This window comes from Chelonia mydas, chromosome 14, assembly GCF_015237465.2.
Source record: "Chelonia mydas isolate rCheMyd1 chromosome 14, rCheMyd1.pri.v2, whole genome shotgun sequence".
Taxonomy (NCBI): Eukaryota; Metazoa; Chordata; order Testudines; family Cheloniidae; genus Chelonia; species Chelonia mydas.
The window spans coordinates 25,692,253-25,717,701 of record NC_051254.2 but is presented as its reverse complement, the minus strand read 5'-3'; the positions used below and the strand labels follow the sequence as shown (position 1 = coordinate 25,717,701).

Below are 25,449 nucleotides of genomic sequence, written 5' to 3'. Positions count from 1 at the left end.
AGTGATCCCTGGGAGGCTGTGGGGAAGTTTTGGGGCTGGCTCCCACTCACCACCCTGACAGTGCACACTGGCTAGGCATTTCTGAACACGCAGCCCCAGGGAGGGCAGGGGCCCCCGGGAACAAGGGACAGAGAACAGAGTGGGACTAAGCGGCTGCCGTGCAGGAAGCAGGAGCAGCTGAGGTCATCCCTTCTATCACCATGCTGAGCTGGGAGCTCCGCTGCTCCCCGTCCCTGCAGGGAAGCTGCTTAGTCCCCATTCTGCTCTCTTGCCCTCCCTGCCTTCCCTGGGGCTGCATATGCAGGGGTGCCCTGGCAGCGTGCACCAAAATCTGGCTGTGCGCTTGTCACCAGGAAGCAGCTCTCTTTGCAAAAAGCTTGTTCTGATCAGTCTCCACTGCAAACTCTGCAAGATCTCTGGTAGTGTGTGTGCAGACTGGTGGTGTTCAGCAGACAATGGGTTAACGCTGATCTGAGCTGCTGGGTGCAGGCTGTTTGCAAAGGGAGGTGTGGCTTCCATTTGCAATAGAGTGCAATAGCCAGCACCACAGATTGTTGGCATAGAGAGGACTAAGGAAGTTGCCCCGAGGAACTCTGGGATACATCTGGAAGACTTCTGGGGCTGTGTGCACACAAGAAAGCAATAAAGCTCGGACCCTAGATCCCAGCTTAACGGTGGCTCGGACCCTCCAGCCCTGCAGGGTCCTGGGACCCTAGGTTTGAGCCCTAGATTAATAAAACTGGTTTGTGGACGCAAGGGGAGTTAGGCTTGAGCCTGGGCTCAAGCTCATGCTTACATTGCTGTGTAGACGTACCTTTAGACTGCTTGCCTCAGATAACTTTTGAATCAGGATTTTAGGAAAAGCAGTGAAATACTCTCACATCTTACTTTGCAAAACTCTGTCACTTACATTGACCTCTGAAGAAGAACCCTTCAGTCCCTCATGCACACATAACTTGTTTCTGAGGTACGGGTGCCTAAGCTCTCCCATCAACTAGTCTTTGTGCCTTTTTTATTTTCCCCTTGTACTGTATAGAGAACGAGAGGGGGAGGGAGCAGGATGATGACAGAGAGTGAGAATTCCTTGTGATTATATGTAATGCAATGTTTACGGGGAGCTCTTGCCTCCCAGTCTTAAAAAGAATTGCTGGGAATGTTTAGGGGCTGCTGAGGTACCTGGGGTTGAAGGGTACTCAGTAGGGCAGATCCAAAAGAGGCAGACACCAGAAACCTCAGAGATCCCCAAATCATATGAACTAAAGGAGTTTCCTGCAGGACTGAGGATGGAAGCATGAGACCCACCCAGGAGTGAGAATCCTGTGAGGTGCATCTTTAAGGAAGCAGAATTACCTGCATTATTATTTATCCCAGGCAAAAAAAAAATTCATTAAAATGGAAATAAGGGTGAGAGTACATATCAGTAATTGAGAGTATAATTAGGACCCTACCAAATTCGCAGTCCATTTTGGTCAATTTCACAGTCATAGGATTTTTAAAATAGTTAATTTCATTATTTCAGCTATTTAAATCTGAAATTTCAAGATTTTGTAATTTTAGGGGTCCTGACCCAAAATGGAGTTGTGGGGGGGATCACAGGATTATTGTAGAAGGGGTTACGGTACTGATACCTTTACTTCTCTGCTGCTGCTGACGGCAGCACTGCCTTCAGAGCTGGGCAGCTGGAGAGCAGCAGCTGCTGGTCAGGAGCCCAGCTCTGAAGGCAGAGCTGCTGCCAGCAGCAGTGCAGAAGTAAGAATAGCATGCTATGGTATTACCACTCTTTCTTCTCTGTTGCTGCTTGCAGAACCGGGCCCTCAGTTAGCAGTCGCCGCTCTCTGGCTGCCCGCTCTGAAGGCAGCAATGCAGAAGTAAGGGTGGCCTGGTATGGTATTGCCATCCTTACTTCTCCGCTGCTGCTGGAAAGGTGCTGCCTTCAGAGCTGGGTGCCTGGCCAACAGCTGCCGCTCTCTGGCCACCCAGCTCTGCAGGCAACACAGAAGTAAGGGTGGCAATACCATGACCCCCCTAAAATAACCTTGTGACCTCCCTGCAACTTCCTTTTGGCTCAGGACACCCAATTTGAGAAACGTTGGTCTCCCTTGTGAAATCTGTATAGTATAGGGTAAAAGCACACAGAAGACCAGATTTCATGGCAGGGTGTCCAGATTTCACAGTCTGTGATGCATTTTTCATGGCTGTGAATTTGGTAGGGCCCTAAGTATAATAAATTACAGGGCTGTTGTAATTATCCCCAAACCAAGTATTATAAAACTAGGAAATTCAGAGTTAATGTTAAACTTTTAAAAAATCCTACCACGTTATGGTATGGAAATGCAGTGAGGGCACCCAACCAATATGATTTTACCCTGTAGTGACACAATGAAAACAGCAAAATGATTTATATGTAAATAAAGAGTGAAATGCCTTTTCCCTTCCAGTAACTTTGGCAGTAGTCTAACTCCCTTTCTAGCCGCCAAGCATCAAACTTAACAGTTGACAGATGTATGGTTATCTTGAGCAGCTGACCAATTTCCTGCTTGTTTTTCCAACAGCATGTTATTAAACCAAACCAACATATTTGTACAGTAAACTTCCCAATAACTGGTCACAATACACTATGCATAAAGTATTACAGACCAACCATACTTCTACCACAGCTAAATCTTCAGTCTATGCCACCTCTTGCCACAAAGGGGAGCCATGAGAGGGGAACCAACATGGCTTAGAATGCTTGCACTTGTCCTGGCTGCTTGGAAGTGAGTACTTTGCCACAAGGTAGAAACTTTTCCCCTTCTCTGGGAGCCCACTATCCCCTCAAATCCAATTTTATGTATAGTTATGGTGACTCCCCATGTGTCACCAGGAACTATGGATTGGTAGCCTATGCAAATGAAGCTTTCTATGGCCACAACTTCTCTTTTCATCAAAAGGATTAGAGACCCCTTTCCCCTCTGTAGCTTCTGGCCATAGGTCTTACACTGATTATTCTGAATCCCCTCCAGTCCCAACCATTTGCCAATTTTCTATTTAAAGAAGTCAGCACAATCCTTTGCAAGGAGCAGGGAAGGGGGACAGGGTGAAAGTGGGAGGCTAACAAGGAAGGAGTCAAAGACAGCAAATAATCCATGAGGATTTTTTCATGGGGTGCAGTGAGGGACAGGAAATGTTTGGCCAGGGAGATGGTGGAGCTGAAGAAGGAGAGAAAAAACTGGTAGGGGAGGAAGTCAGCGTAGTCACAGGGACTCTTCCAGCCAGGTCTGCCGCTTTATGGGATCTCCCCATGGACCAAAGTGTTCCAGGGTCTTCTAAGAGTCATCAAGGAGCCTAGCTTATGGGGAAATTCCCACCAGACCTGCAGTAGCATCACCAACTCTTGTTACATTTGTGGGGCAACAGGACTGGTCATTGCTGGAGCCCATCTGTGATGAGACAAGGACCTCCATCCCTCCAGCAAATTTTAGCATGCTGATTGGCTGCCTCCCCCACTAGCCCATGTCCTGTGGGTGAGCAACCAATCAGAGCTGCTGCAGACAGAGCTCCCCCTTCCCTCAGCAGCCAGAGCTGTCCTCACAGGAGAGGAGGGGGAGATAAAGAACGCAGCTGCTCTGGGCAGCCCTGCCCCCCTCCCTGTGAGGAATAGGGATGGGATGGTTCCTCTTCCCCTCTCCCTGCCTTGCAGCTCCTGCCAGGACCGGGGCAGAGGGGCTCCTGGAGTCCCCAAGCCTGGAACAGGGAGAGGGAACCCTGCTGCAGCCCCCAGACCTGGGCGGGGGCAGGACAAAGAGCCCCAGGAGGAGCAGAGAGGGGCTGTGGGGGATGAACTCCTGGGGGGGTTCAGGGGGGAAGCTGCAGGGGGGGAACATTCATTGCTGGGCAGAATGGGCAGATTAGAGTGAGAGCTCCTGCAGCAGGGGCCAAAACTCCCTCCCCAGTGCAGCTGGGGGCACTGGCAGCACTGATTATCACTCCCCCGCCCCCCCACCCCCGGGGGGAGGGCATGGGAGCACGCAGCACACAACAGACCAAATACACAGTGTCAGCACTGTGAACGGCTCAGGGATTGGGGCTGACTCATGATTTCTGATCTCTTGTGGCCCACAGTGCTGTGGCACTGTTCCCCCGACCCAGAAGGGAAGGACAGCCAGAGCCAGCTGCAGCAGGCAGTGCTTGCCCCTGCCAGGAAATGTTAGATGGGGATAGGCGAGGACAGCTGATTGGTCCGTACCATTGTCAATGGGGGGTGGGGCATGGGGAGAGGAGCTGAAAAAGGTCAGTTTAGGACTCGCTGTACTCCCTTCCCCTCCCTCCCATCATGGGACAAGTGTGTACCTCTGCCCACCCCCACTCCACAGAAGGGAAGCAGAAGGCATGTGCATGGCTGATCTGCTCAGTTCTTTCTGTGCCTGCTCCCCCCCTTGGTGACAAGAACAGGTTGGCCCAGCACTCCTGCACCCATGCGCCAACCTAAGAGGGGAGTCACAAGGGCCCTGCTGGTGCTGCTCTGGTTTGGGAGGGGAGGGGAGGGGATGCCCCTGGCAAGGAACTACTTCCCCCAGGCAGTGAGTAAGGGGAAAGGCACACAGTGAAATGCTGACGTTCCAGTTCCAGGGGCTGAGGGGCAGTGAGAGGTCAGGGGAGCGAGTTGCAGAAAAGGTGATGGCCCTTGCCTCATGGCCAGGAAGGGAAGTAAGTACCCCCAGTTAATCAGTTGAGTCCAGGCCTCCCACTCCTACAATTGATCATTCTTCCACCTTACCTCATTGTCCCTCCGTCAGCTCCTTCTTTTCTCCCTTCCTGCAGCTCCCTTAGCAGTGGAGGAAGAGAATGCTGGGAGTGAGTTAATAATAATACCTAAGTCTTAAATAGCGGTTTTCAGCAATAGATCTCAAAGTGCTTTGCAAAGGAGGATAGTATAGTTATCCCTCTTTTATAAATGGGGGATGGAAATACAGAGAGATGCACTGGCTTGCCCACAATCACCCAAGGAAAGAGTTGGAACTAGAACACAGGTCTCCTGAGTCCCAGTCCAGTGCTCTAGTCACTAGGCCACACTGTTGTCCCATGATAGGGCTTTGGTTTAACAAGGCATACTTTAGAGTGAGTGAAGGGTGTTGGAGTCAGAGAAGAGAGAACAAATAACAATGGAATTAAGTAAAGAATGAAAGAGTTGGGAGGAAGGGCTGAGGTTGGCAGAGAAGTAATGGATATCACTAGATTGGATGTTATGGAAGGCCTCATGGAAAGGGATGCTAAACAGGCAGTAACAGTGAAGGAATTCAGATATACCAGTTTCTGATGAAAACAAAGTTGAGTGGCCATTTTGAGTGTGGCAGAGAACATAGATGAAGATCATAAGAGCAGATGAGGACAAGGAATCAGGCATTTCATGGTTTGGGTCAGACAGGGTGTCAACACGGATGGGAGACTAAGAGAGGAAAAGGGAGAACTAGAAGGAAGGCATCTGGGGAGAAATAAAGGGGGAGTAGGTGACAGCTACATGGAGAGTAGTCCCAAAGAAATGAAGGAAGAGATGGCGCAAGGGGCTGGAAGTGCTGGGGGGGGAGGGGAGGAGAGGAGAGGAGTCTGACATCCATATAGTGGCCCTTAGGGGGTGACATGCGGTGTGTGTGAAAAAATGAGAGTGCAGCTGCAGAGGTAGTGTGTGTTGGGATGTGTGTGAGGTAGGTTTCCAGCAGTGCTAGGAGATGGAGGGAGCAGGGAAGGAATAGGTGGTGGATGACAGTGACCTTCCTTGGCCATTCCAGAGGTAGCAGGAGACTGGGAAGCGAAAGGGGTAACAAGAAGGGCAGGGATAGAGAGGGAATATATGGAACCTAAGAGGTGAGTGGGTTGATGAATTACAAGGTAAGCAGCTTCTCCTCTTCGTCCTCGGGAGTGACTTGGCCCAGAAGTCCTCTTGGACCATAACCTACTGTGAAACCCTCAGAGTCGGGGCTGCAGAGGAATCATCCATGTCCAGTTGTGTGAATCTCTTGCCCCAGGGGACGAGACCACTTGCAGCCAAGACACTAATAAGCGACCCTGGGCTAGGATCTGGCCAGGAGATTCTCCCTTCCCTGCGAAGGCAATAGCAGGGCTCGGGCTCGCTGGGCACGGAGGAAGCCCAGACGCGCTGGCCGCAGATCCCTTTCGGGGGCTGAGCGAACTCCAGCTGCCAGGCGGACGGACGGGCCGACTCAGCGCCTGCCCGGCGCCCGGCTCTAGGTGTCCTGCGTGGGACTGGGAGGGGTTAAGCCGGCAGCCCCAGCCCGGGGGACGGACAGGCGGACGGGCAGGCTCAGGCGCCTGCTATACGGAGTCGGGGCTCTAGGTGTCCTGCCTGGGAGGGTCCCTGCTGCATTGCAGCCTCCGCGCTGCTCCGTGTCTGGCGCGCACAATGGCGACTCCCAGCCCCAGCAGCGGCTCCGGCTCCGGCTCCGGCTCCAGCAGCGGGAGCAGCACTCCGGGCTCCCAGGCGCACACGGCGGTCAGCAGCATGCAGGGTGAGCGACCCCCGCGCCAGGCCCCGCCTGCTCGGTCCCCCCGCAACGGCGCGCCCGGCCCGGGCTCCGCACCTCGGCCCGGCCGCTTCCGGGCCGCCCTCATCGGTCCGGTGCGGCCGGCAGCTCGGGTCCGGCTAGGCCCCGGCTCGGCCGGGCGCTCCCTTGCTCAGCGGCGGGAGGCGGGCCCGGGCCCCCCGAACCGCGATGGCCTGTGAGGCGAGGGCCGGGGCGCCGCGCAGCCCTCGCGACGGGCGCCCGGCCAGCGGCCCCGAGAGGGAACCGTCCGACTCCCGCCCTGGGGGCCGCGCTCCGGACCGAGAGGCCTCAGGTGCTGCGGCGGCCATGGGCCCGGGATTGCGCGGAGGGGGGCGGCAGGCTGGGGGAAGGGCCCCAGTGTGTGTAGGGGGAGGGATGGGGGACGGGAGTGTGCCCGTAGTGTGTGTGTGTGCGCGCGTGTATGTGTGTGGGGGAGGGGACGGGAGTGTGCCCGCAGTGTGTGTGTGTGTGTGTGTGGATGTATGCCCACAGGGGCGATGGGGGGCGAGTGTGTCCGCAGAGTGCGGGTGTGTATGAGGGGTGTGAGTGTGCCCTCAGGGTGCGGGTGTGTGTGTGTTTGGCACAAGTGTGCAAATGTGTGCACAGGGTGCATGAGTGTGTGTATGGGGGTCACGAGTGTGTCTGCAGTGTGTGTGTGTGGATGTATGCCCACAGGGTGGGGGTGGGGGAATGTGCCTGTAGGGTGCAGGTGTGTGGGGGGGGGGCGCAAGTGTGCCCACAGGGTGCGTGTGCAGATGTGTGTGTGAGTGTGCCCACAGGGTGCGCGTGCATGAGTACGGGGGTGCAAGTGTGCCTGCCAGATGCGGGGGGGATGCAAGTTTGCCTGCTGTGTGAATGTGTGTGTGTATGTGCGGGGGCATACTCGAGTGTGCCTGCAGTGTGTGTGTCAGAGGGGAGACTGAGGTGAGTGTGCCAGAAGCATTGAAGGGGGAGTCAATCTGGGGGCGGGGTGGCTGAGTGTGCTGGGGGTTGTGCCGGTGTGCTGTTTTCCCTAGGGCTAGGGGTGTTTGAGTGCGCACGGGGTGCTCCGTACCTGTGTTTGGTGACTGCTTTGGGAAGTGATGGGGGGGGATGTCCAGATGCCAGTGTTGGCAGTGCTGTGCTATTTAGTGACTGCATACCACCTCCACTTGCCTTCTACACATTAGTGACTAGCAGAAGAAATGCTGTTTTTACCATGTAAATCTGAGCTGATGTTGGAGCCTTGTCTCCTATTCTGTGAGGTGGTGCTCAAGGCTCAGAAATACACACTTAATGTAGCTTGAAAGCTGTTACATATATTTGAACATACTCCTCTTTAGGGGCAACTAGATCCTGCTAGTGGTGTTTTGACTGTCTCTGAAGATCTCTAAACCAGTGCTACTCAAAGTGGTGGTCTGCGGACCGGTGCTGGTCCGCGAGCCATCAGCTGCCAGTCTGCGCACATATTGGAAAAAAAAATTGCAAGTCCCCCACATCAGATAGCTTAAGAAGCACTGCTCTAAACAATAAGAAAGTAGCCATTCTTATCGGGAAGGCATTCACTTCTCATTTCAGACTCCTACCCTTTTATTTGGTAACTATATGAATAGCAAATAAGCTCTTGATTTTTGTTTTAAGCATGAATGTGCAGGTTAGACATGGCACCGATCCTTTCCCATAGTTCTGCTGCAGCAGGTTATTTTGATGTAGGACCTGCATTTTCCTCCCACTAACACATGTAAGCTCTGCAGCTGAAGAGTCATTGAGTTAAAGTATATAAACAAGTGAACATTTGCCAAAGGTAGGCAAGTTTTAGTCTGGGTTTTATACAGGTTGAACCTCTCTAGTACGGCACCCTCGGGACCTGACCAGTGCCGAACCAGAGAATTAGCCAAACCATGGGAGGTCAATGCAGAGTGCCAGTGGGTCTCCATAGGTACGGGAAGTAGGGATGCAGGGGGTGCTGTAGCACCCCCAGGCTTTGCACCCAGCAGGACCCCCTGCTCGGGGGTCTCGCTGCCGCCTGGGGTGCTGGCCCCCCGCCTGGGGTCCCAGCTGCTGGCCCCACGTCCTCCCCCTCCCTCCCGGAGCTTGAATGCTGCGAATCAGCTGTTCGTGGCGCTCCGGAAGCACTGGGAGGGAGGAGCAGGAGTTGGTAAGCACGGGCACATGAGAGGCACGGGGGAGGGTTACAGAGGGGGGAGCTTGGTGCCGGTGGATGCTCCGCACCCACTAATTTTTCCCCGTGGATGCTCCAGCCCTGGAGCACCCATGGAGTTGGCGCCTATGCCGGACCACAGATATTGCCGGACCAGGGAGTGCAGGATTAGAGAGGTTTAACCTGTACCTTATTAGATCAGTGTTCTGTCTCCTTCTTAAATATTTCTTGTGGCAAGTGACTCATCCCAGTCTGGCTGTTCTTTGCCCACCATTCTGGGTAAAGGTTTAAACTGGGATCTCCCAGAATGTTAGGTTGATCTGATGCAGAGCATGAGGCTTTTCTTTTTTTGTGTTCGTTTAGGCTGCAGTTACTTCCTGTAGAATTTCCAGCGGCATGTGTGCTGCACAAACGCTGTGGCTGGAAGGGAAAAACGGGCATACATTTTTGCCCCTCCATGAGCATAGTTGGAAACTAGTACTGGGAGAAGCCAGGCTCAGTGCATCCCTCATTTTCCAGCACAAGGGCTCAGAAAACAGTCTAATAGTGGGTACAGTTTTATTTAGAAACTAGTTTCTTAATAAAAAACCAGATAAAGAATAGGTCTGTCACTTGACTTAAGAACTGTAACCCTAGTAAACTGAACATTGTAAGTGCTGACTTGTAGCCTCTGCCCAAATGTCACTTTCCCGAGGGCATGTCCAGACTAGGCAAATAGGTTGTGTTTTAAGATATTAGCTAACATGCTTTAAGTAATGTGTATTTACACACCACTTAGTATCTAGTGGGCACAAAGGCAGTGATGTTTAAAAACCTTAGCTGATCGTGGTAAATGTTGGGGTCTCTTTATGGTTGCCCATAGCCCATTAATATGTTCTTAAACACAACCTTTCTGCACTAGGTACAAAATTGTGTTTAAATTTGCATTATCTAACGTTTTGAAACACAACCTATTTTTGTAGCCCCAAGTTTGTTTCTGGATAGATACTGCAGTGTCTTGTTGTGTGTTAATTCAGTAACAAACCAAATGGAAACTGATATAGTAATTTCTATGAGTAAACAAGACTTGTGTCACACTTTATCAGCCAGTCTCTTGCTGGATTGGGGAGGAGCAGTTCTGATTTGGCTCCTAGTGATTACATCCCCATTCACTGAGCTGTTCTTTATTTCTTGATCCCTCTTGTTTCTTTTGTCTGTTACCTTAATATTTGCTTTGGGAAAATAGACTAAGAATACTTCAATCATCAACTTATGGTTAAAATACTAGTCTCTTATTTTGGTTGTGGCTAACATTTCAGCTTTTCATAGTGTTACTATAGGGTAAGGTAGCAGGTCTTTTCGTCAATGTCTGAGGGTTGACCCTCTACCCCTAGCAAAAATTAGAGACTTGGGCAATGTCTACACTATAAAGTTAAGTTGACTTAAGTTAGGTTGACATATAGCCACCGTTGTAATTAAACTGCTGTTGCATGTCCTTTTTTCTGAAGAGTGTGTCCACAGTGGCATTGACACAGAGAGCAGTGCACCTTGGGTAGCTATCACACTGTGCAACTTGCCACCATCTGCCCCAGGGTGTTTTGGGAAGGGTTTGCAATGCCTCAGGGGGGCAGTTTCAGTATTCCATGATATAGTTTTCTCTGTCCCATCATTCCACGGGCTTCCTAGTATATTTAATGCCACTTTCAACAGCCCCGGTAACTTGTGCATCCGCCATCTCTCTTAGAAAGCATGGATCCTGCACTGCTCTCCAGTACTGTGGTGAGCATTATGAACACAACACACCTGATCCTGCAGTATTTTATGAGCTGAATGTCTGATGACGATGCCTTGGTGTCTGGCTTACAGTGTGCCATGGAAAGAAACAATTCAAGATTGCTGTTAGCATTCACGGAGCAGCTGCACGTGGTGGACCGTCAGTTCTGGGCTCGAGAAACAAGCACTGAGTGGTGCGATTGCATCATTATGCAGGTATGATATGGCGAGCAATGGCTGCAGAACTTTTGGATGTGCAAAACCACCTTCCTGGAACTATGTGCAGAGCTCACCTCTGCCCTCCGGCGCAAGGACACCAAAATGAGAGCTGCATTCATGGAGGAGAAGCGAGTGGCAATTGCTAGGTGGAAGCTGGCAATGCCACGCTGCTACCGATCAGTTGCAATCAGTTTGCAGTTGGGAAATCCACAGATGAGGGTTGCTGTGATGCAAGTTTGCAGGGCCATTAATTGCATTCTGCTATGAAGGACTGTGACTTTGGGTAATGTACGTGAAATAGTGGATAGCTTTGCGGCAGTGGGATTCCCTAACTGTGGTGGGGCAATAGATGGCATGCATATCCCTATTTTGGCACCAGACCACCTTTTGACGGAGTACTTCAACAGAAAGGGCTACTTTTCTCTGGTATTGCGAGCGCTGTGGATCACTGGGGTCATTTCACTGACATCAACATGGGCTGGTCAGAGAAGGTGCATGACGCATGTATCTTTAGAAACACAGGCCTGTACAGAAAGCTGCAAGCAGGGACTTTCTTTCCAGACCAGAGGATTACCACTGGGGATGTGGAAATGCAAATAGTAATCCTGGGAGACCCAATCTACCCCTAGCTGCTGTGGCTCATGAGGCTGTACACCGGCATGCCTGACAGCAAGAAGGAGTGCTTCAACAACAGGGGCAGCAGATGCAGAATGACTGTTGAATGTGCATTTGACTGCTTAAAGGGTCACTGGTGCTGTCTCCTCAGGAGGTTAGACCTCAGTGAGGGCAATATCCCCATGGTCATAGCTGCCTACTGTGAGCTTCATAATATCTGTGAAGCAAAGGGGGAGAAGTTTCCCCATGGGTGCGGTCTGGAAGTTGAACAGCTGTCTGCTGATTTTGAGCAGCCAGATACCAGGGCTCTCAGAGGGGCTCAACAGGGAGCTATTTGGAACAGGGAGGCTTTGAAGGAGCATTTCAACAATGAGCCACAGTAATGTGTGTAGCTGAAATGTGCTGAGCCTGGAATTGTTTTTTTTTGACTGTGGTAGGAACCTTGTAATGATTGCTTTCTGTGCTATAACAATGCAAATGAATCTATTGCTACTATCTCTGAATGTTAGCAGCAGTCACCATGTGTTTGGAGAATAATAAAGATTCATTCACTTTCCACACCTATGGAAACATACCTATGTCATGCTGAGGTATACTTCATACACACAGTATCTTTGAAGGAGAAGGGACAGTGAATTCACAAGCACATACGCCAATGAGGCTCTCGCGTCTGGCTGTATGTCTAGCTGTTGTGTGTAATCTCCTGCGTGGTGGAGTGCCTGGTGTACTGTTGCAGCAATGGAAGATACATGGAACATGTGTGGAGAGTGTAGGGAGGTCATGGAATGCAGTTCTCTGTGAGCTGCAGAGGGAGGTGAGCACGGATGTGTTCAGCCTGAAGTTCAACCAGAGGTTGCAGCATATCTGTTTGTTCCCGAGCAGTGTTATCATCTGTTCCTGGCCCTGCTTCCTTTCCTCAGTATCCCTCCACATGTTCTCATTGATTGTCTCTCTCCAAGCTCTTGGCTCGCAATCCGAAGCACCAGAGGATTGCAACACCTTGAACATGTCTTCCTTAGACCTCTTCTTTCTCCTCCTTATCTGGCCGAGCTGCTCCGCCAGTGTGCATGAGGAGACCCTCAAGGCCACATCTGCAACTGCTAAAGAAACAATGGACAGAGGTCCTATTTTCAGTCCACTTGCACCGCTTGATCCAAACAAGTTACAAGCACAACTTTCTCACGTTCCCTTATGAGTCATAGAGCTCGCTGGCAGCCTCAGCCAAGCCCAGAGTGAAGTGGGTTAGTTGGAACAAAGGGCAGGGGGTAGCACTGGGTTATCAGTACAAGTGCATAGGACTATTGTACTGAATGCTGGCACTGTTTTCCACAGGCAGAGATAATTGTAGCTGATATCTCACTCCTGAAGGTAAGCAAGGCTGCAAGGGAGCACTTCCTGCATGCGTGTGGCTGCAGCCTGGATCCGTATGCTGCTAGCTTGTGTGCTGCAATGGTGTCATCTGAAGTAATTGCCCAGTGGTGTGACAAAGTGGCCTACTGCAGAGGAAGAAACAATAATCCTTCGGCAGAGGATTGCAGATTACCTCTAAGAAAGTTTCCTGGAGATCTCTGTGGAGGATTCATGGGACATCCCAGTGTGCATAAACAAATTTTTCTGTAGGGCCCCCTCTGTCTAGCTCTACAGGGGAATGAGAAGCAGATAGCAACTCTACCTGTACTGGTTATTTCACTACCTTTTGTAGCCTGATTAAAAAAAGCGTTACATGAGTAGATGTGTCCCTAAGGTATTGAAGCAAACTGAATACACACCAGAGCTTCCGTCGCCTGCATCAGGCTCAGCTCACTGGACTGCAGGGAGTGGCTAGATTTCTCTGGAGTCAAAAAGCGGTCCTGGCTCCCCACTCCACCAGATCTCCCTGTTGCTTGTCTCCCATCCTCCTTCACTTCCTTGTCCAGCATGTTTTCCTCGAGGTTCCCTCTGGTGGCCAGTGAATCCAGCCCCTGCCCCCCCCCCCCCCCCGAAGTAGCCACAGGGCTCTTGGTGATGGAAGTGGGGTCGCCACTGAGGATGGCATGCAGCTCCTTGTAGAAGCGGCATATCTGCGGCTCTACACCAGAGCTAGTATTTGCCGCCCTTTCATTCTGGTATGTCTACCTGAGCTCCTTGAGTTTTACACGGCACTGCTACGTGTCCCTGGCATAGCCTTTGTCCTCCATGGCCCGAGTGATCTGGCCTTAGATATCAAAGTTCCTGCTGCTGGAGTGGAACTGTGACTGCACAGCCTCCCGTCCCCACAGATCCAGTAGATCCACCACTTTCGTTGTACTCCAGGCAGGAGCGCATTTGTGCGTGGAGCTGGCCTGGTCAGTTGCTATGTTAGCTCACATGGCAAGCAGACAGGAAGAGCAGTTTCAGAACTTCCCCGGGGTTTTAAAAGGGAAGGGGTGTATACCTGTGTACCTGGCTGCAGGGAAGCAGAGCGGTCACGATGGGCATTGGAGCACACCTTCTGGAGGCCACTTAGGTCGACGCAAGCAATGCAGTGTCTACACCAACACTGTGTCGCTCTAATTATGTCGCCATAAGCGTTACGCCTCTTGTCAAGGTGGTTTTATTAAGTCGGTGTAGCAGGCGTGTGACAGTGGCGGGAAAAGCATGGGGTAGTGTGTACATCTCCATAGTTAGGATGATGTAAGCTGCCTTATGTTGACTTAACTTTGTAGCGTAGACAAGCCCTTGTTTAAAAAATACACTGTCTTTCAGTGCAGTTGGTGTTTTTAAAGTTGAAACCTTTTAAAGTTTTAAACCTTTGAAAAATCCTTTCTGCATTAGCAGCATTTTCGACTGCTTCAGACTGAGACTATACTGTTTTCATACAGAGGAAACGCTGTAATAAAACGCTATTTGCCTTGTTTTTTGAAACCTTGCATTGATTTTATTTATAGCAAAAAAATATAAATGATAGCTCTCCTTGTGATGGTGGCAATAGGGCAGAAGCAAGAACTGCTCTTTTTCTGCATGGGTGTGTTAGGGCTTGTCTGCACTTAAAATGCTGCACCACTTCAGAGATGACATTACTTACTGTGTTTATCCACACTCAGCTGTTATGTGTATACCTTTTTTCTTAGTGAAGGCAGGGTCCAAATGTGTTAGCTTGTCTTCAGAGCTGTTAAGAGGGCTTTCCAATTGTTATGTTAACTTGATTGAACTCATGAATGAAAAATACACTCTTTTTGCCTGTGCAGACAGGGCCATCTAAAGAAACAAAGTTGAATGGAGAAAGTCTCCCTTCTTTTCCTCTATGTAATTTTCAAAAGTAAGTTTGGTGGAAACACACTTACAATCACATTTTGTTTATAGTTCCTATATGTGTGGAATACGGAGGGCTTGGGATACATGATTGTAGTTGGAATGGGAATCTAATATCTATACGGCATTTATAGAGAAGAGAACTTGCTTATGTTTAAAATAAAGCCCACAAAATATCGAACTAAAGCAGACTTTTAATGTCTACTGCTTTTGGAGTTCACAAGTTTCCTATGGATTTGGGTTTGATAAGATATCTGTTTTTTAAACAAAACGTGAAATTTGTGCTAAATTTCAGATAAAGTGTGCCTCACTAAAAAGTGAAATTAAAAGAGAAAAAGAAACTGTCCAGTCTGTTGGCATTTTGCTCAGCCTGGCAATGCAGGAAGCAAACAGCACCAATGGCAAAAATTCATCAGGTTTTCAATGAGGCGATGCTTTGTTATAGAGTTGTTTTAGTTTCAATCTTTGGAGCACCCCCTCGTGGTGTGAATGTTGTGTCAGCAATTCTGCCCCATTCTCTACCTTGTGACTGACTTCAGTGATGTGGTAATGGTGGTGGCGTGGCCATACAGTCAGGTGACAAGGGAGTTTCACCCCTTCAGGGGTATCAAAGTCTTGAATAATGTCTGATAAAGTAGTAGTAATCAAGACAGCATCTTCTGCCCTTCCTCGACTCCTCTTCAGCCTCACTTTTCTTGAAGAGCAGTGACATGCAGGGCTTTTCCCTGGAGTCTCTCAGCAAAACCAGAAAACAGACAAAAATACAAACTAAGCAATGTCCACCCACCCTGGGCTTGAGCTGTTAGTTCATCTTTGTTCTTCCTCTGCCTGGCTTCTGTCGGTGGCTTGCCACAGAGAGGAAACTCCAAACCACCTCTCTTCTGGATTTCCTCCTCCCAACTATACTGAACTCTTTTCTTTTAACTCCTCCGTGAGTCTAATCCACTCTTCAGATGTGACAAGTTGGGCTAATAGAGTTCTCAGTCTCTAGTTAACCTCTCGTTCTGTGGGGGTTTATATACCCTTTCACATCTGGGTAAGGAGCTTTCTGTATGAGTCTTATGTTTCCAATGTCGTTTTAAAGTTTGGAGTATGCTGGTCTCCACCAGCCCTCAGAAGGAGTCAGCTGCTTTCTGCCCTGGATTAGAGCCCTGTGTGGGTACAAAATTTATATCTCTGGATATAAATTGGATATCGGCGGCCCTGCAGGGCTCTACTGGGAACTGCAGTGGCAAAAGCAGCTGCATGTCTGGCTGCCACTTGCAGGAGCCAGCGCCCCGCACCAGCAGCTCCTCCAGCACAGCTATACTTTCCCAGCCCCACCCACTGGGGCAGGCACCAGGCTCATCGGCAGCTGTCACTGGTTGCCCTAGTGCAGGAGTGGGCAAACTCTTTGGACCAATGGCCACATCTTGGTATGAAAATTGTATGATGGGCCATGAATGCTCACGAAATTGGGGGTGGGGTGAAGGAGGGGGTGAGGGCTCTGGCTGGGGTTGCGGGCTCTGGGGTGGGTCCAGAAATGAGGAGTTCAGGGTGCGGGAGGGGGCTCCAGGCTGCGGCAGGGGATTGGGGTGCAGGTTCTGGGAATGAGGGATTTGGGGTGTAGGAGGGTGCTCTGGGCTGGGACCAAGGGGTTCAGAGGGCGGGGGGGAGGGCTCGGGGCATGGTGTCGGGGCACGGGAGGAGGTCAGGAGTGCAGGCTCCGGCTGGCGCTTACCTTGAAGCAGCTCCTGGAAGCAGCAGCATGTCCCCCCTCCAGCTCCTATGCAGAGATGTGGCCAGGAGGCTCTGCGTGCTGCCCCATCTGCAGGCACTGCCCCTGCAGCTCCCATTAGCCACAGTTCCCAGGCAATGGGAGCTGCGGGGGTGGCACTTGGGGCGGGGGCAGTGTGTGCAGCCCCCTGGCTGCTCCTAAGCTTAGGAGCTGGAGTGGGAACATGCTGCTGCTTGCGGGAGCCTTGGGATGTGCGCGCAGAGTGGCCTCTGACCCCGCTCCCCAGCTGGAGCCCAGGAGCAGGGCAAGCCCCAGGCCCCGCTCCCTAGCAGGAGCTTGAGGGCCATTTTAAACTGGCTGGAGGGCTGGATGTGGCCCGCGGGCCGTAGTTTGCCCACCCATGCCCTAGTGTGTGCAAGTAGCTCTCATGTCCCTGGACAGGAGTCCCTTCCACGCAACAGTCTGGGTCTCCTGTCCGGGGATGTTTGAGCCACTTGCACACGCTAGTGTGACCAGGGACAGCTGCCGATGAGCCTGGTGCTTGCCCAGGTGGGTGGGGCTGGGGGCGGTACAGCTGCATCGGAGGAGCTGCCGGTGCATGGCAGTGGCTCCTGTGAGCGGTGGTCCGACATGCTGCTGCTTTCGCTGCTGCAGTTCCTGGTAGAGCCCTGCAGCTCCGTGGATATCCGATTTATGTCCACAAAGGGCTCTACCCTGGATCTTTTTTCCCAATACTCAGCTCACTGTGTTCTATTAGCGAAGATAAACATTTCCTTACAGATATTTTCATGGCCCTTCTGCCATGGTACTCTGCGCCCAGCTTCATCCCCAGCCTCTCTATTCAGAGCAGTAGCAATTGCAGCACTGCAGCAGCAGTGTTCTGGAGAAGGCTCTCTGGTACTTTCTCACAGTTCTTTCAAGGCTGGATCTTTCATAAATTTTAAGACCAAAAAGCACCATTATGATTATCTAGTCTGACCTTCTGTATAACACAAGCTAGAGAACTTCATCCACTAATTCCTACATCAGGCCCAATAACTTGTGTTTGAACCAGAGCAGATCTTTTAGAAAGAGACATCCAAGCACAATGTAAAGACTCTAGGTGGTGGAGAATCCATCATTTCCCTTGGGAAGGTGTTCCAGTGATTAATTAGTCTTACTATTAAAAATATGTGCCTTATTTCCAGTTTGAATTTGTCTAGCTTTAGCTTCCAGCAATTGGCTCTGGTTATTTTTTCATCTGCTAGATTAAAGAGCCTTCTATCAGAAACCTTCTCCCTGCGTGTAGGTACTTCCAGACTGATTAAAATGCCTCATAACATTGTATTGAATAAGCTAAGCAGAATGAGCTCTTTAAGGCAGGGCTTCCCAAAGCATTAGGCACAGCTTCTCAGGGGCTCTGACATGCCTCTCGCTTGTTCTGGAGAGTCTCAGCTTTCACTTAAAACCTGTTGCTTGCTCATGGTTGTAAAGAAAACCTTCAAAATGTGAATAGAGTGTAATTGCTATATCGCTGTCTGCCTATGACTTTGTCCTCACTGCTAAAAAATTATATGTGTACGGCAAGATAACCCTCACATGTTAAGTTATCTTGTGGTAAAATCCTAGTGGAGACAAGCTCCCTGTAGTTTTTACTGTGAAGGAGCTAGGCATGGGCAACACTGTACCCCCTCCCAGTTTACTTAATGATAAAAGTAGAGTGCCTTGTTTCCACTAAGATTTTACAGAATGGTAGCTAACATGCTTTAGTTATCTTGAGGTAAAAACACCCTTTTTTGCATTGAAGACAAAGCCTCGGTTTGCAGAGAGCCTAAAACAGTAGCTGTGAGGTATGAACCTCTCCATTCATTTCAATGGCTATGGATGCCGATGTCAATGTAGATACTTCAAACGTCGATATTGTTAACTATTTCACTGCTCATGAAAGCAGGTCAGAAATGAATGGAAGTATCTTATATAGTAAAGATTTGCCCTATCACTTCCCAAAGTGAGGAGGGCAGGAGCGTGTGTGTGTAAAGGATGCCTATACTGATAGTTGGGCTTTTGACTACACATGGTGGAATTACAAAGCAGGTGGTGTGATGGGTTTCATTCTCCTGAGAGAGGTGCTCAGGTTTCAGAAGTTTGGACAGGCTGCTGCTCCCATTACTAGACAAAAGTGCTCAAATCACTCTTGTGACTCTCTTCTGACTCTGATTTTTTTCAATGTTCTGGACACAGTATTCTCACCAGTATTATCTCTCTGCTACTGTTTTTTGTATTAATTCCTCTGTCCTATCTTCTCAGGTGTGCTCTCAGTTCATTATTGGAATTGCTTGGGAAAGTGTGCTTGACATCTGTTCATCTGATTAATATTTTTGTTAGGTGACCTTGTCTTAAAAATTGGGCTTAGAATCATTTTGACATCATGTGCTTGGAAAACTGAAGCAGCTGATATTCAACAGAGCAGACTTTGCCTAGGTCTCTTTCTCCACTGTCCAAGCTCGCTCATGTCCCCATCAGGACACATGGTCTACTTTGTTTGCAGGTCATCAGGTTAAGGGATCCACTGTAGTTACAGAATTCTTTGATAGACTTCTTATCCATTGGCATTTGCTACCAACCCTTTTTTGTCCTCAGCCTCTGACACAGTGGCGCCTGATGATCTTCTCCCTGACGTGAGCATCACAGGTCATGTTGATATGCAGACAGTTTGTGGCAGATGAAGTATGGAGGGAGAAAGGAGTAGTAGTGGGAGTCATTTGCTTAGAATTGGAGCAATCAAATTTTTGCTGTCCTATCCCAAGGATTGTGATGGAAGCTTAAGCTTTTTGTGTTCCTCAAACATGCTTCTTATAGTTTAGGCCAGCAGAACTGCCCTGCATGGTGGGTATCCTGCTAAATGTAGGTTGCCTCCACTTGGATACAGAGTAGTCTGTTCTGTGAAAATTTTTCGTCCACTCTGTGAATATGGGAAAATTAAACCTGAGTCAATCTGGGGGTCTCTGTGACAGCAATCACATTTGGACAGGACAAATACTCCCTGCTTTTTCTAGTTGAGTTTCAACCAGCCTTACTTATGGAGATTCCAGAGGTGCTATTAAGTGGGTAAGATTTTGTGGTGTTAAGCTTAGTAAGGGATCAGTGTAGCAGGTGCACTGGCATGTGTCTCAGTTTCTTCTCCTCTATCTTGACTTTATGCATCTAGAGTAGCCACGGTTCTACAGTGGGCGTCTTCAGGACTGATCCAGGGGCTAGGACCAGGGGCTGGGAGTCGGGAGACCTGTATTCTGTTCAAGCTCTGATACTGATCTGTTGTGTGTCCTTTGGCAAGTCACTTAATCTCCATGCCTCAGTTTCCCCATCTCTAAACTTACCATCCTATGTAAAATGCTTTGAGATCTACAGAGTTCAGGCATTACTATTTTAATTGTCACTGTTTGTATTATTCCCCTTTCTGTTGTTCATAATACGTACAAACAGATCCATCATTGCCTTATCTAATGGTAATGTTGAAGAGAAGTAAAACACCTGTGTGCTGCTGCTTCAGTTCTTGCTTTGCAGCTGCTGTTACTGGTAAGCATTCCCTAGCAAAACATGGGGAAATGTATACGTGTGAGCTACTCCAGAGTAGTGCAAGGATGATGTGACTGACCATGAATAAAACAATTATATGGCATGTACACAAAATGGTGTTAAATGCAATAACTAACTGAATCTGTTCTAGTTATTTCAGGGGTTACTTGTAACACTAATAGTTATAAAGTTTTCAGAGACAGTCATGAGTTTCAAGTTGATGGTAGTCTTTCAGCACAGATTTTCTTCTCCTAAGTGTATTTAGTTAAATAGGTGTTAACAAAAACAGAGTTTTAAACACCTGAATAGCATGTCTCTTCTCATCCCTGTCAGGTTTCACTTCTTTGGTACTTTTGGTGGTGGTATTTCAGTTTATCAGTTGGAATCTTCTAAGACAGACAAGCCCTGCATTTATAATAGGGGAAACAAGCAGATAACTTATTTTGTCTTAAGGCATGTTTGTAACAGGGAGCACTTCACTCCTGTGCTCCAGGATTTGCATTTGTTGCCTGGTGTGGTTTTAGGATGTTTGTTTTAACTTATACAACCATAAATGGGTGGGATCCTGGTTTCTTCAGAGACCTGCCTGTCTCTTTGTGTCATTTGATTGTTTTTGCAATATGAGGCACTGAAGCTAATGCCCTCCCTGCATTTAATTGTGAGGGGGCTGCCGGCAGGGCTTCTTGAGTGTAAGGGCTTGTCTGCATGATTAAGTTAATTTGGTGCAAACCCTTGTGTGGACACATTCATTTTGGTTTGTACCAGGTTTATTTTGTTGTTTTTTTTTAAATAGATTAGGAATCTGTTTAAACTGATCCAAAATAAGCCACTCTTGTCTTGAAATGACACTGTCCCCAGGGGTTAGCCTGTTTACAGTCACACCTTAAATTAAACCAGTTCAGTTCAACCTTTTTGTGTAGACAAGATCTAATTGGCGTCCTACCTCAGCATTCATCAGATCCCAGATGTTCTTACCTTCAGGTTACTGTGTGTGGCTTGCTTCTTTTGCCGTGATTGTTCTTGCATGTGGGAAAGGGATGAATGCTTGGGTGGGGCTGATGAGGGACATTTGCAGGAGGTTAGGACACATGGTTTTGACCGTCTGAATTGGTTTAATGTTGTAATACAATATTTATCTGTGTGTTTGGAGCACAGGAAGGATTCATTTTAAAATCAAAGTAGATAAATACAATTACATAAGCTCAGGGCAGCAAAATGCAGCCCATAGGTTTTTACAGTTTAGCCACCCTCTGATTTAATATCTGACTTCAAGTTCCAGCATGCAGTGCTCCACATCAATCTGAGCATTCTGGGACCCGTATTCTCCACAGGCTGTATTTCTGTCTTAAGCTTGAAGCTGTTTGCAAACTGGTTTATTTTATCATAATTTCATGCAGCTTCTGGGCTCCTGGTAAGTTACCAGCACAGCCTTCAGTTGGGCAAAATTTGGGCCTGCCTTGGGCTCTAGTTTTTGAAGATTCTCTAGTGCACTTTTCCTGCCATTTATGGGCTTACACTTTGCTCTGGGGACTCCAATGCTTCAAGCCAAGTTTTTTAATTACAGTCGTTGCAAAGTCTCAAAAGCTTAGATAACATTTGTGGCTCCTTACAGTCAAGTTGAAAGGCCCGGGCATGACTTTGCCATAACATACACAGCCAAGCAGCAGTTGACCGTCACTTGTTTAGAGAGGGTTATTGAGCTTTTCAGCCCCAACTGTCATTGTGTAAATGTCCTCACAGGAATCTCCTTCTGCAGCCTGCCTGTGTTGTACCCGCAAACCCCATGTGAGGCATACATGCTGCTGGCTTGGATTTATTAAGGCCTGACACATGCTGCTGCACAGCACTTCCTGAGCAAGGTCCCTGATCTGGGCATTCCCAGCTTCAGCCCTAGTGCACGGATGCCTGTGCTGGTGCAAGGACCCAGACTTAAGAATCTTTGGATAACCCGCTATTGTTTGTAATGCAATTATGGTTGCTTGACAGCATCATGTCTATCACCGTTTGACTCTCTCTCTGCGCTTTTGGCCCCGCTTTGGATGGAGCTAAGCAGCCTTGCACCTCAGCAGGATAGGGAACATTAGCTGCTGCTGAACTGGCAGTAGAGGAGACTAACAGGTTTGTATACCTTACAAATGCTTATTTCTCACTGCTATAGTGATTCTCTCAGATGATACAAAACTACTCAAGATAGTTAAGTCCCAAGCAAACTACAAAGAGCTACAAAAGGATCCTCAAAACTGGGAGACTGGGCAACAACCTGCAGATGAAATTCAGTGTTGATAAATGCAAAGTAATGCACACTGGAACAGATAATCCTAACTATTCATATAAAATGATGGGGTCTCAATTAGCTGTTACCACTCAAGAAAGAGAGCTTGGAGTCATTGTGGGTAGTTCTCTGAAAACATCCATTCAATGTGCAGCGGCAGTCAAAAAAGCGAACAGAATGTTGGGAATCATTAAGAAAGGGATAGATGATAAGATAGAAAATATCATATTGCCTCTGTATAAATCCATGGTAAACCCACATCTTGAATACTGCGTGCAGATGTGGTTGCCCCATCTCAAAAAAGATATATTGGAACTGGAAAAGGTTCAGAAAAGGGCAACGAAAATGATTAAGGGTATGGAATGGCTGCCGTATTAGGAGCAATTAAGACAGGGACTTTTCAACTTGGAGAAGAGACGACTAAGGGGGGAATATGATAGAGATCTATAAACGCATGACTGGTGTGGAGAAATTAAATAAGGAAGTGTTATTTACTCCTTCTCATAACACAAGAACTAGGGGTCACCAAGTGAAATTAATAGGCAGCAAGTTTAAAACAAAAAACAGGAAGTATTTTTTCACACAACACACAGCCTGTGGAACTCCTTGCCAGAGGATGTTGTAGAGGCCACGACTATAACAGGGTTCAAAAAACAATTAGATAAGTTCATGGAGGATAGGTCCATCAATGGCTATCAGCCAGGATGGGCAGGGATGGTGTCCTTAGCCTCTGTTTGCCAGGGTAATGGACAACAGGGAATAGATCACTTGATGATTACCTGTTCTGTTCATTCCCTGTGGGGCACCTGGCATGGGCCACTGTCGGAAGACAGAATACTGGGCTCGATGGACCCAGTAGGGCCGTTCTTATGTTCCCCCTTTCCAAATCAAAGCCTTTGTATTTGCATTTTATTGAAGATGGAGATTGGCACTTTCAAAAGCAAAACATTCTTCACTGAATACAATGAGAATAGAGTCCAAATGGCAAGAACCGAAGCATTGTAAACATTTTCTATCTGGTCCTCTTTCTTAGGTGCACCAGGAGATGGCCTGTGACAGTCTTCATGAATCTCTTGCTGATTTCTCAAAATTCCCCTTTCTTATAAATGCAAGTTATTAGGTTTCTTAGATGCGAAGGAGAAAGACAGTTATTGGAAGTGGATTCAACCAAGCTGGGAAGAGGCCCAGTGAGCCCCCTTCCTGGGATTCAGAGTCCAAACTGCAACTTCAAAGTGCTGTCTGCTCAGATGTTTTTACAGTACTAGGGCAAGCTCCACTACCCTGAGTCTGTTGAGCTGAGCTGGGAGGCTTGCTCCTGCTCAGACGAAAATGCTCTGTAGACATCCTCCTAGAGGCCTTGGTTTCCCTGCACCTGTAAATAAAAATATTTCTACATCTAATCAAATTCTGTACCAGTTGTCTTCTCCAAAATGGTCCCCAGTTACTGATTCCAATTTTTGCATCTTTTCATTAGGTGCTTCACTGCCCTCTTTCTTAGGTCCAGTGTAATTTAGATGTGTGTTTGAGCACTTTGATTTCCTAGTCATTGATAGGGCCCTACCAAATTCACGGTCCATTTTGGTCAATTTGGTCACGGTCATAGGATTTTAAAAATAATAAATTTAATGATTTCAGATATTTAATTCTGAAATTTCATAGTGTTGTAATTGTAGAGGTCTTGACCCAAAAAAGGAGTTGTGGGGGGGATTGCAAGGTCATTGTAGGGGGGTTTGTGGTATTGCTACCTTTACTTCTGTGGTGCTGCCTTCAGAGTTGGGCAGCTGGAGAGCAGTGACTGCTGGCTGGGAGGAGCAGCAGTGCAGAAGTAAGGATGTTATGGTATTGCCACCCTTACTTCTTCGCTGCTGCCTGCAGAACTGGGCCCTCAGTCAGCAGCCACCACCCTCTGGCTGACCAGCTCTGAAGTCAGCAGTTCAGAGGTAAGGGTGGCACAGTATGGTCTTGCCACCCTTACTTCTGTGCTGCTGCGGGAGGGGCATTGCCTTCAGAGCTGGGCACCTGGCCAACAGCTGCTGCTCACCGGTCACCCAGCTCTGGAGATAGTGGAGAAGTAAGGATGGCAATACCACGACCCCTCTAAAATAACCTTGCGACTCCCCTGCAACTCCCTTTTGGGTCAGGACCTCCAATTTGAGAAACGTTGGTCTCCCTTGTGAAATCTCTATAGTAGAGGGTAAAAACACAGAAAAGACCAGATTTCACAGGGGGAGATCAGATTTCATGGTCATGTTTTTCATGGCTGTGAATTTGATAGGGCCCTAGTCATTGAGCTGTCCAGGGGGCTATTCCCCTAGACAGGAGCATGGAGACTAAATGCTTATTGTGCCAGTACTTTGGGCACAGTGGTGCCAATCTCAGGTGTAGAATATGAGGACTTTTTATATCAAATTGTTGGTATGTAAATATAAAGTCTGATTGGTCTTTTGTTGGTGAAAGGAGCTGGATTAACAACCCTAGAGTCTGAAGTCCTCTCATTTGTCTGCATAACTGGTTATAACAGAGCCAGTGACAAGATAAGCATCCTGCATATTAAGCTTTGCAATTGTGCCTCAGCCCTAACCTAGAATACCTCTAGGGATCAGAGGAGAGTTCAGTCTCTGTGGCCTATTCAATCTGTAGCTTCTTTGCTTAGACTCCTGACAAGGATGATGGTTGTTATTTTTTTTTCTGTGGGCAGGTCTACGCTAAAAATGCTCCATCAGTGCAGCTACACCACTGTGGTACTTAAGTGAAGATGCTCCTACGCTGATGGGAGAGAGCTCTCCCATTGGCAGAGTTAATCCACCTCCCTGAGAGGCGGTAGCTATGTTGACAGGAGAAGCTCTCCTGTCGACATAGTGCTGTCTGCATGGGAGGTTAGGTCGGTAGAACTGTGTCGCTTAGGGGGGTGGATTTTTCACACCCCTGGGTGATGTAATTATACTGATATAGGCCTGTAGTGTAGACCAGGCCTGATTTTGTGGGGACAGTCAGGGTGGGGATGCTGAGCCAGTGAATTGTAGGTCGTTTGCCAGCTCAGATGTCTGGTGGAATTGGCAGCTCTGCTCCTCTTTCTCAACCTCTTTCCCCAGGTTGCAGGACTGTTTGAAAAGTTTGTGCAGGCAGCTCTGTGCAAACTGGGGAAATGATTTGGGATCACTTGTTCCTTAATGCTGATAATTCAAAGTCTGTTTGGAATGTACCTTAGTGCCTCCTGCCCTGCCCCACAAAAATAAACCCAGAAGGTTTCAGAGTAACAGCCGTGTTAGTCTGTATTCGCAAAAAGAAAAGGAGTACTTGTGGCACCTTAGAGACTAACCAATTTATTGGTTAGTCTCTAAGGCGCCACAAGTACTCCTTTTCTTTTTGC

The 25,449-nt window shown here is 48.5% G+C and overlaps 1 protein-coding gene across 19 annotated transcripts in view; it reads left to right on the top strand.

Moving 5' to 3' along the window:
• The first annotated feature begins 6,115 nt into the window (after nt 1–6,115).
• Nucleotides 6,116–25,449, top strand: part of MAP2K4 (mitogen-activated protein kinase kinase 4) — a 175,973-nt gene continuing 156,639 nt past the window's right edge. For 7 of the 19 annotated variants that reach the window (XM_037914648.1, XM_037914643.1, XM_043527645.1 and 4 more), the window contains exon 1: nt 6,693–6,831. In XM_037914648.1, the coding sequence (XP_037770576.1) occupies nt 6,708–6,831 (124 nt within the window). In that variant the 5' untranslated portion in view covers nt 6,693–6,707. Of the gene's footprint in view, nt 6,504–6,691; nt 6,832–10,524; nt 10,648–25,449 lie in introns of those variants that run through there. The other 12 variants (XM_037914651.2, XM_037914644.2, XM_037914654.2 and 9 more) reach the window with 11 other exon arrangements.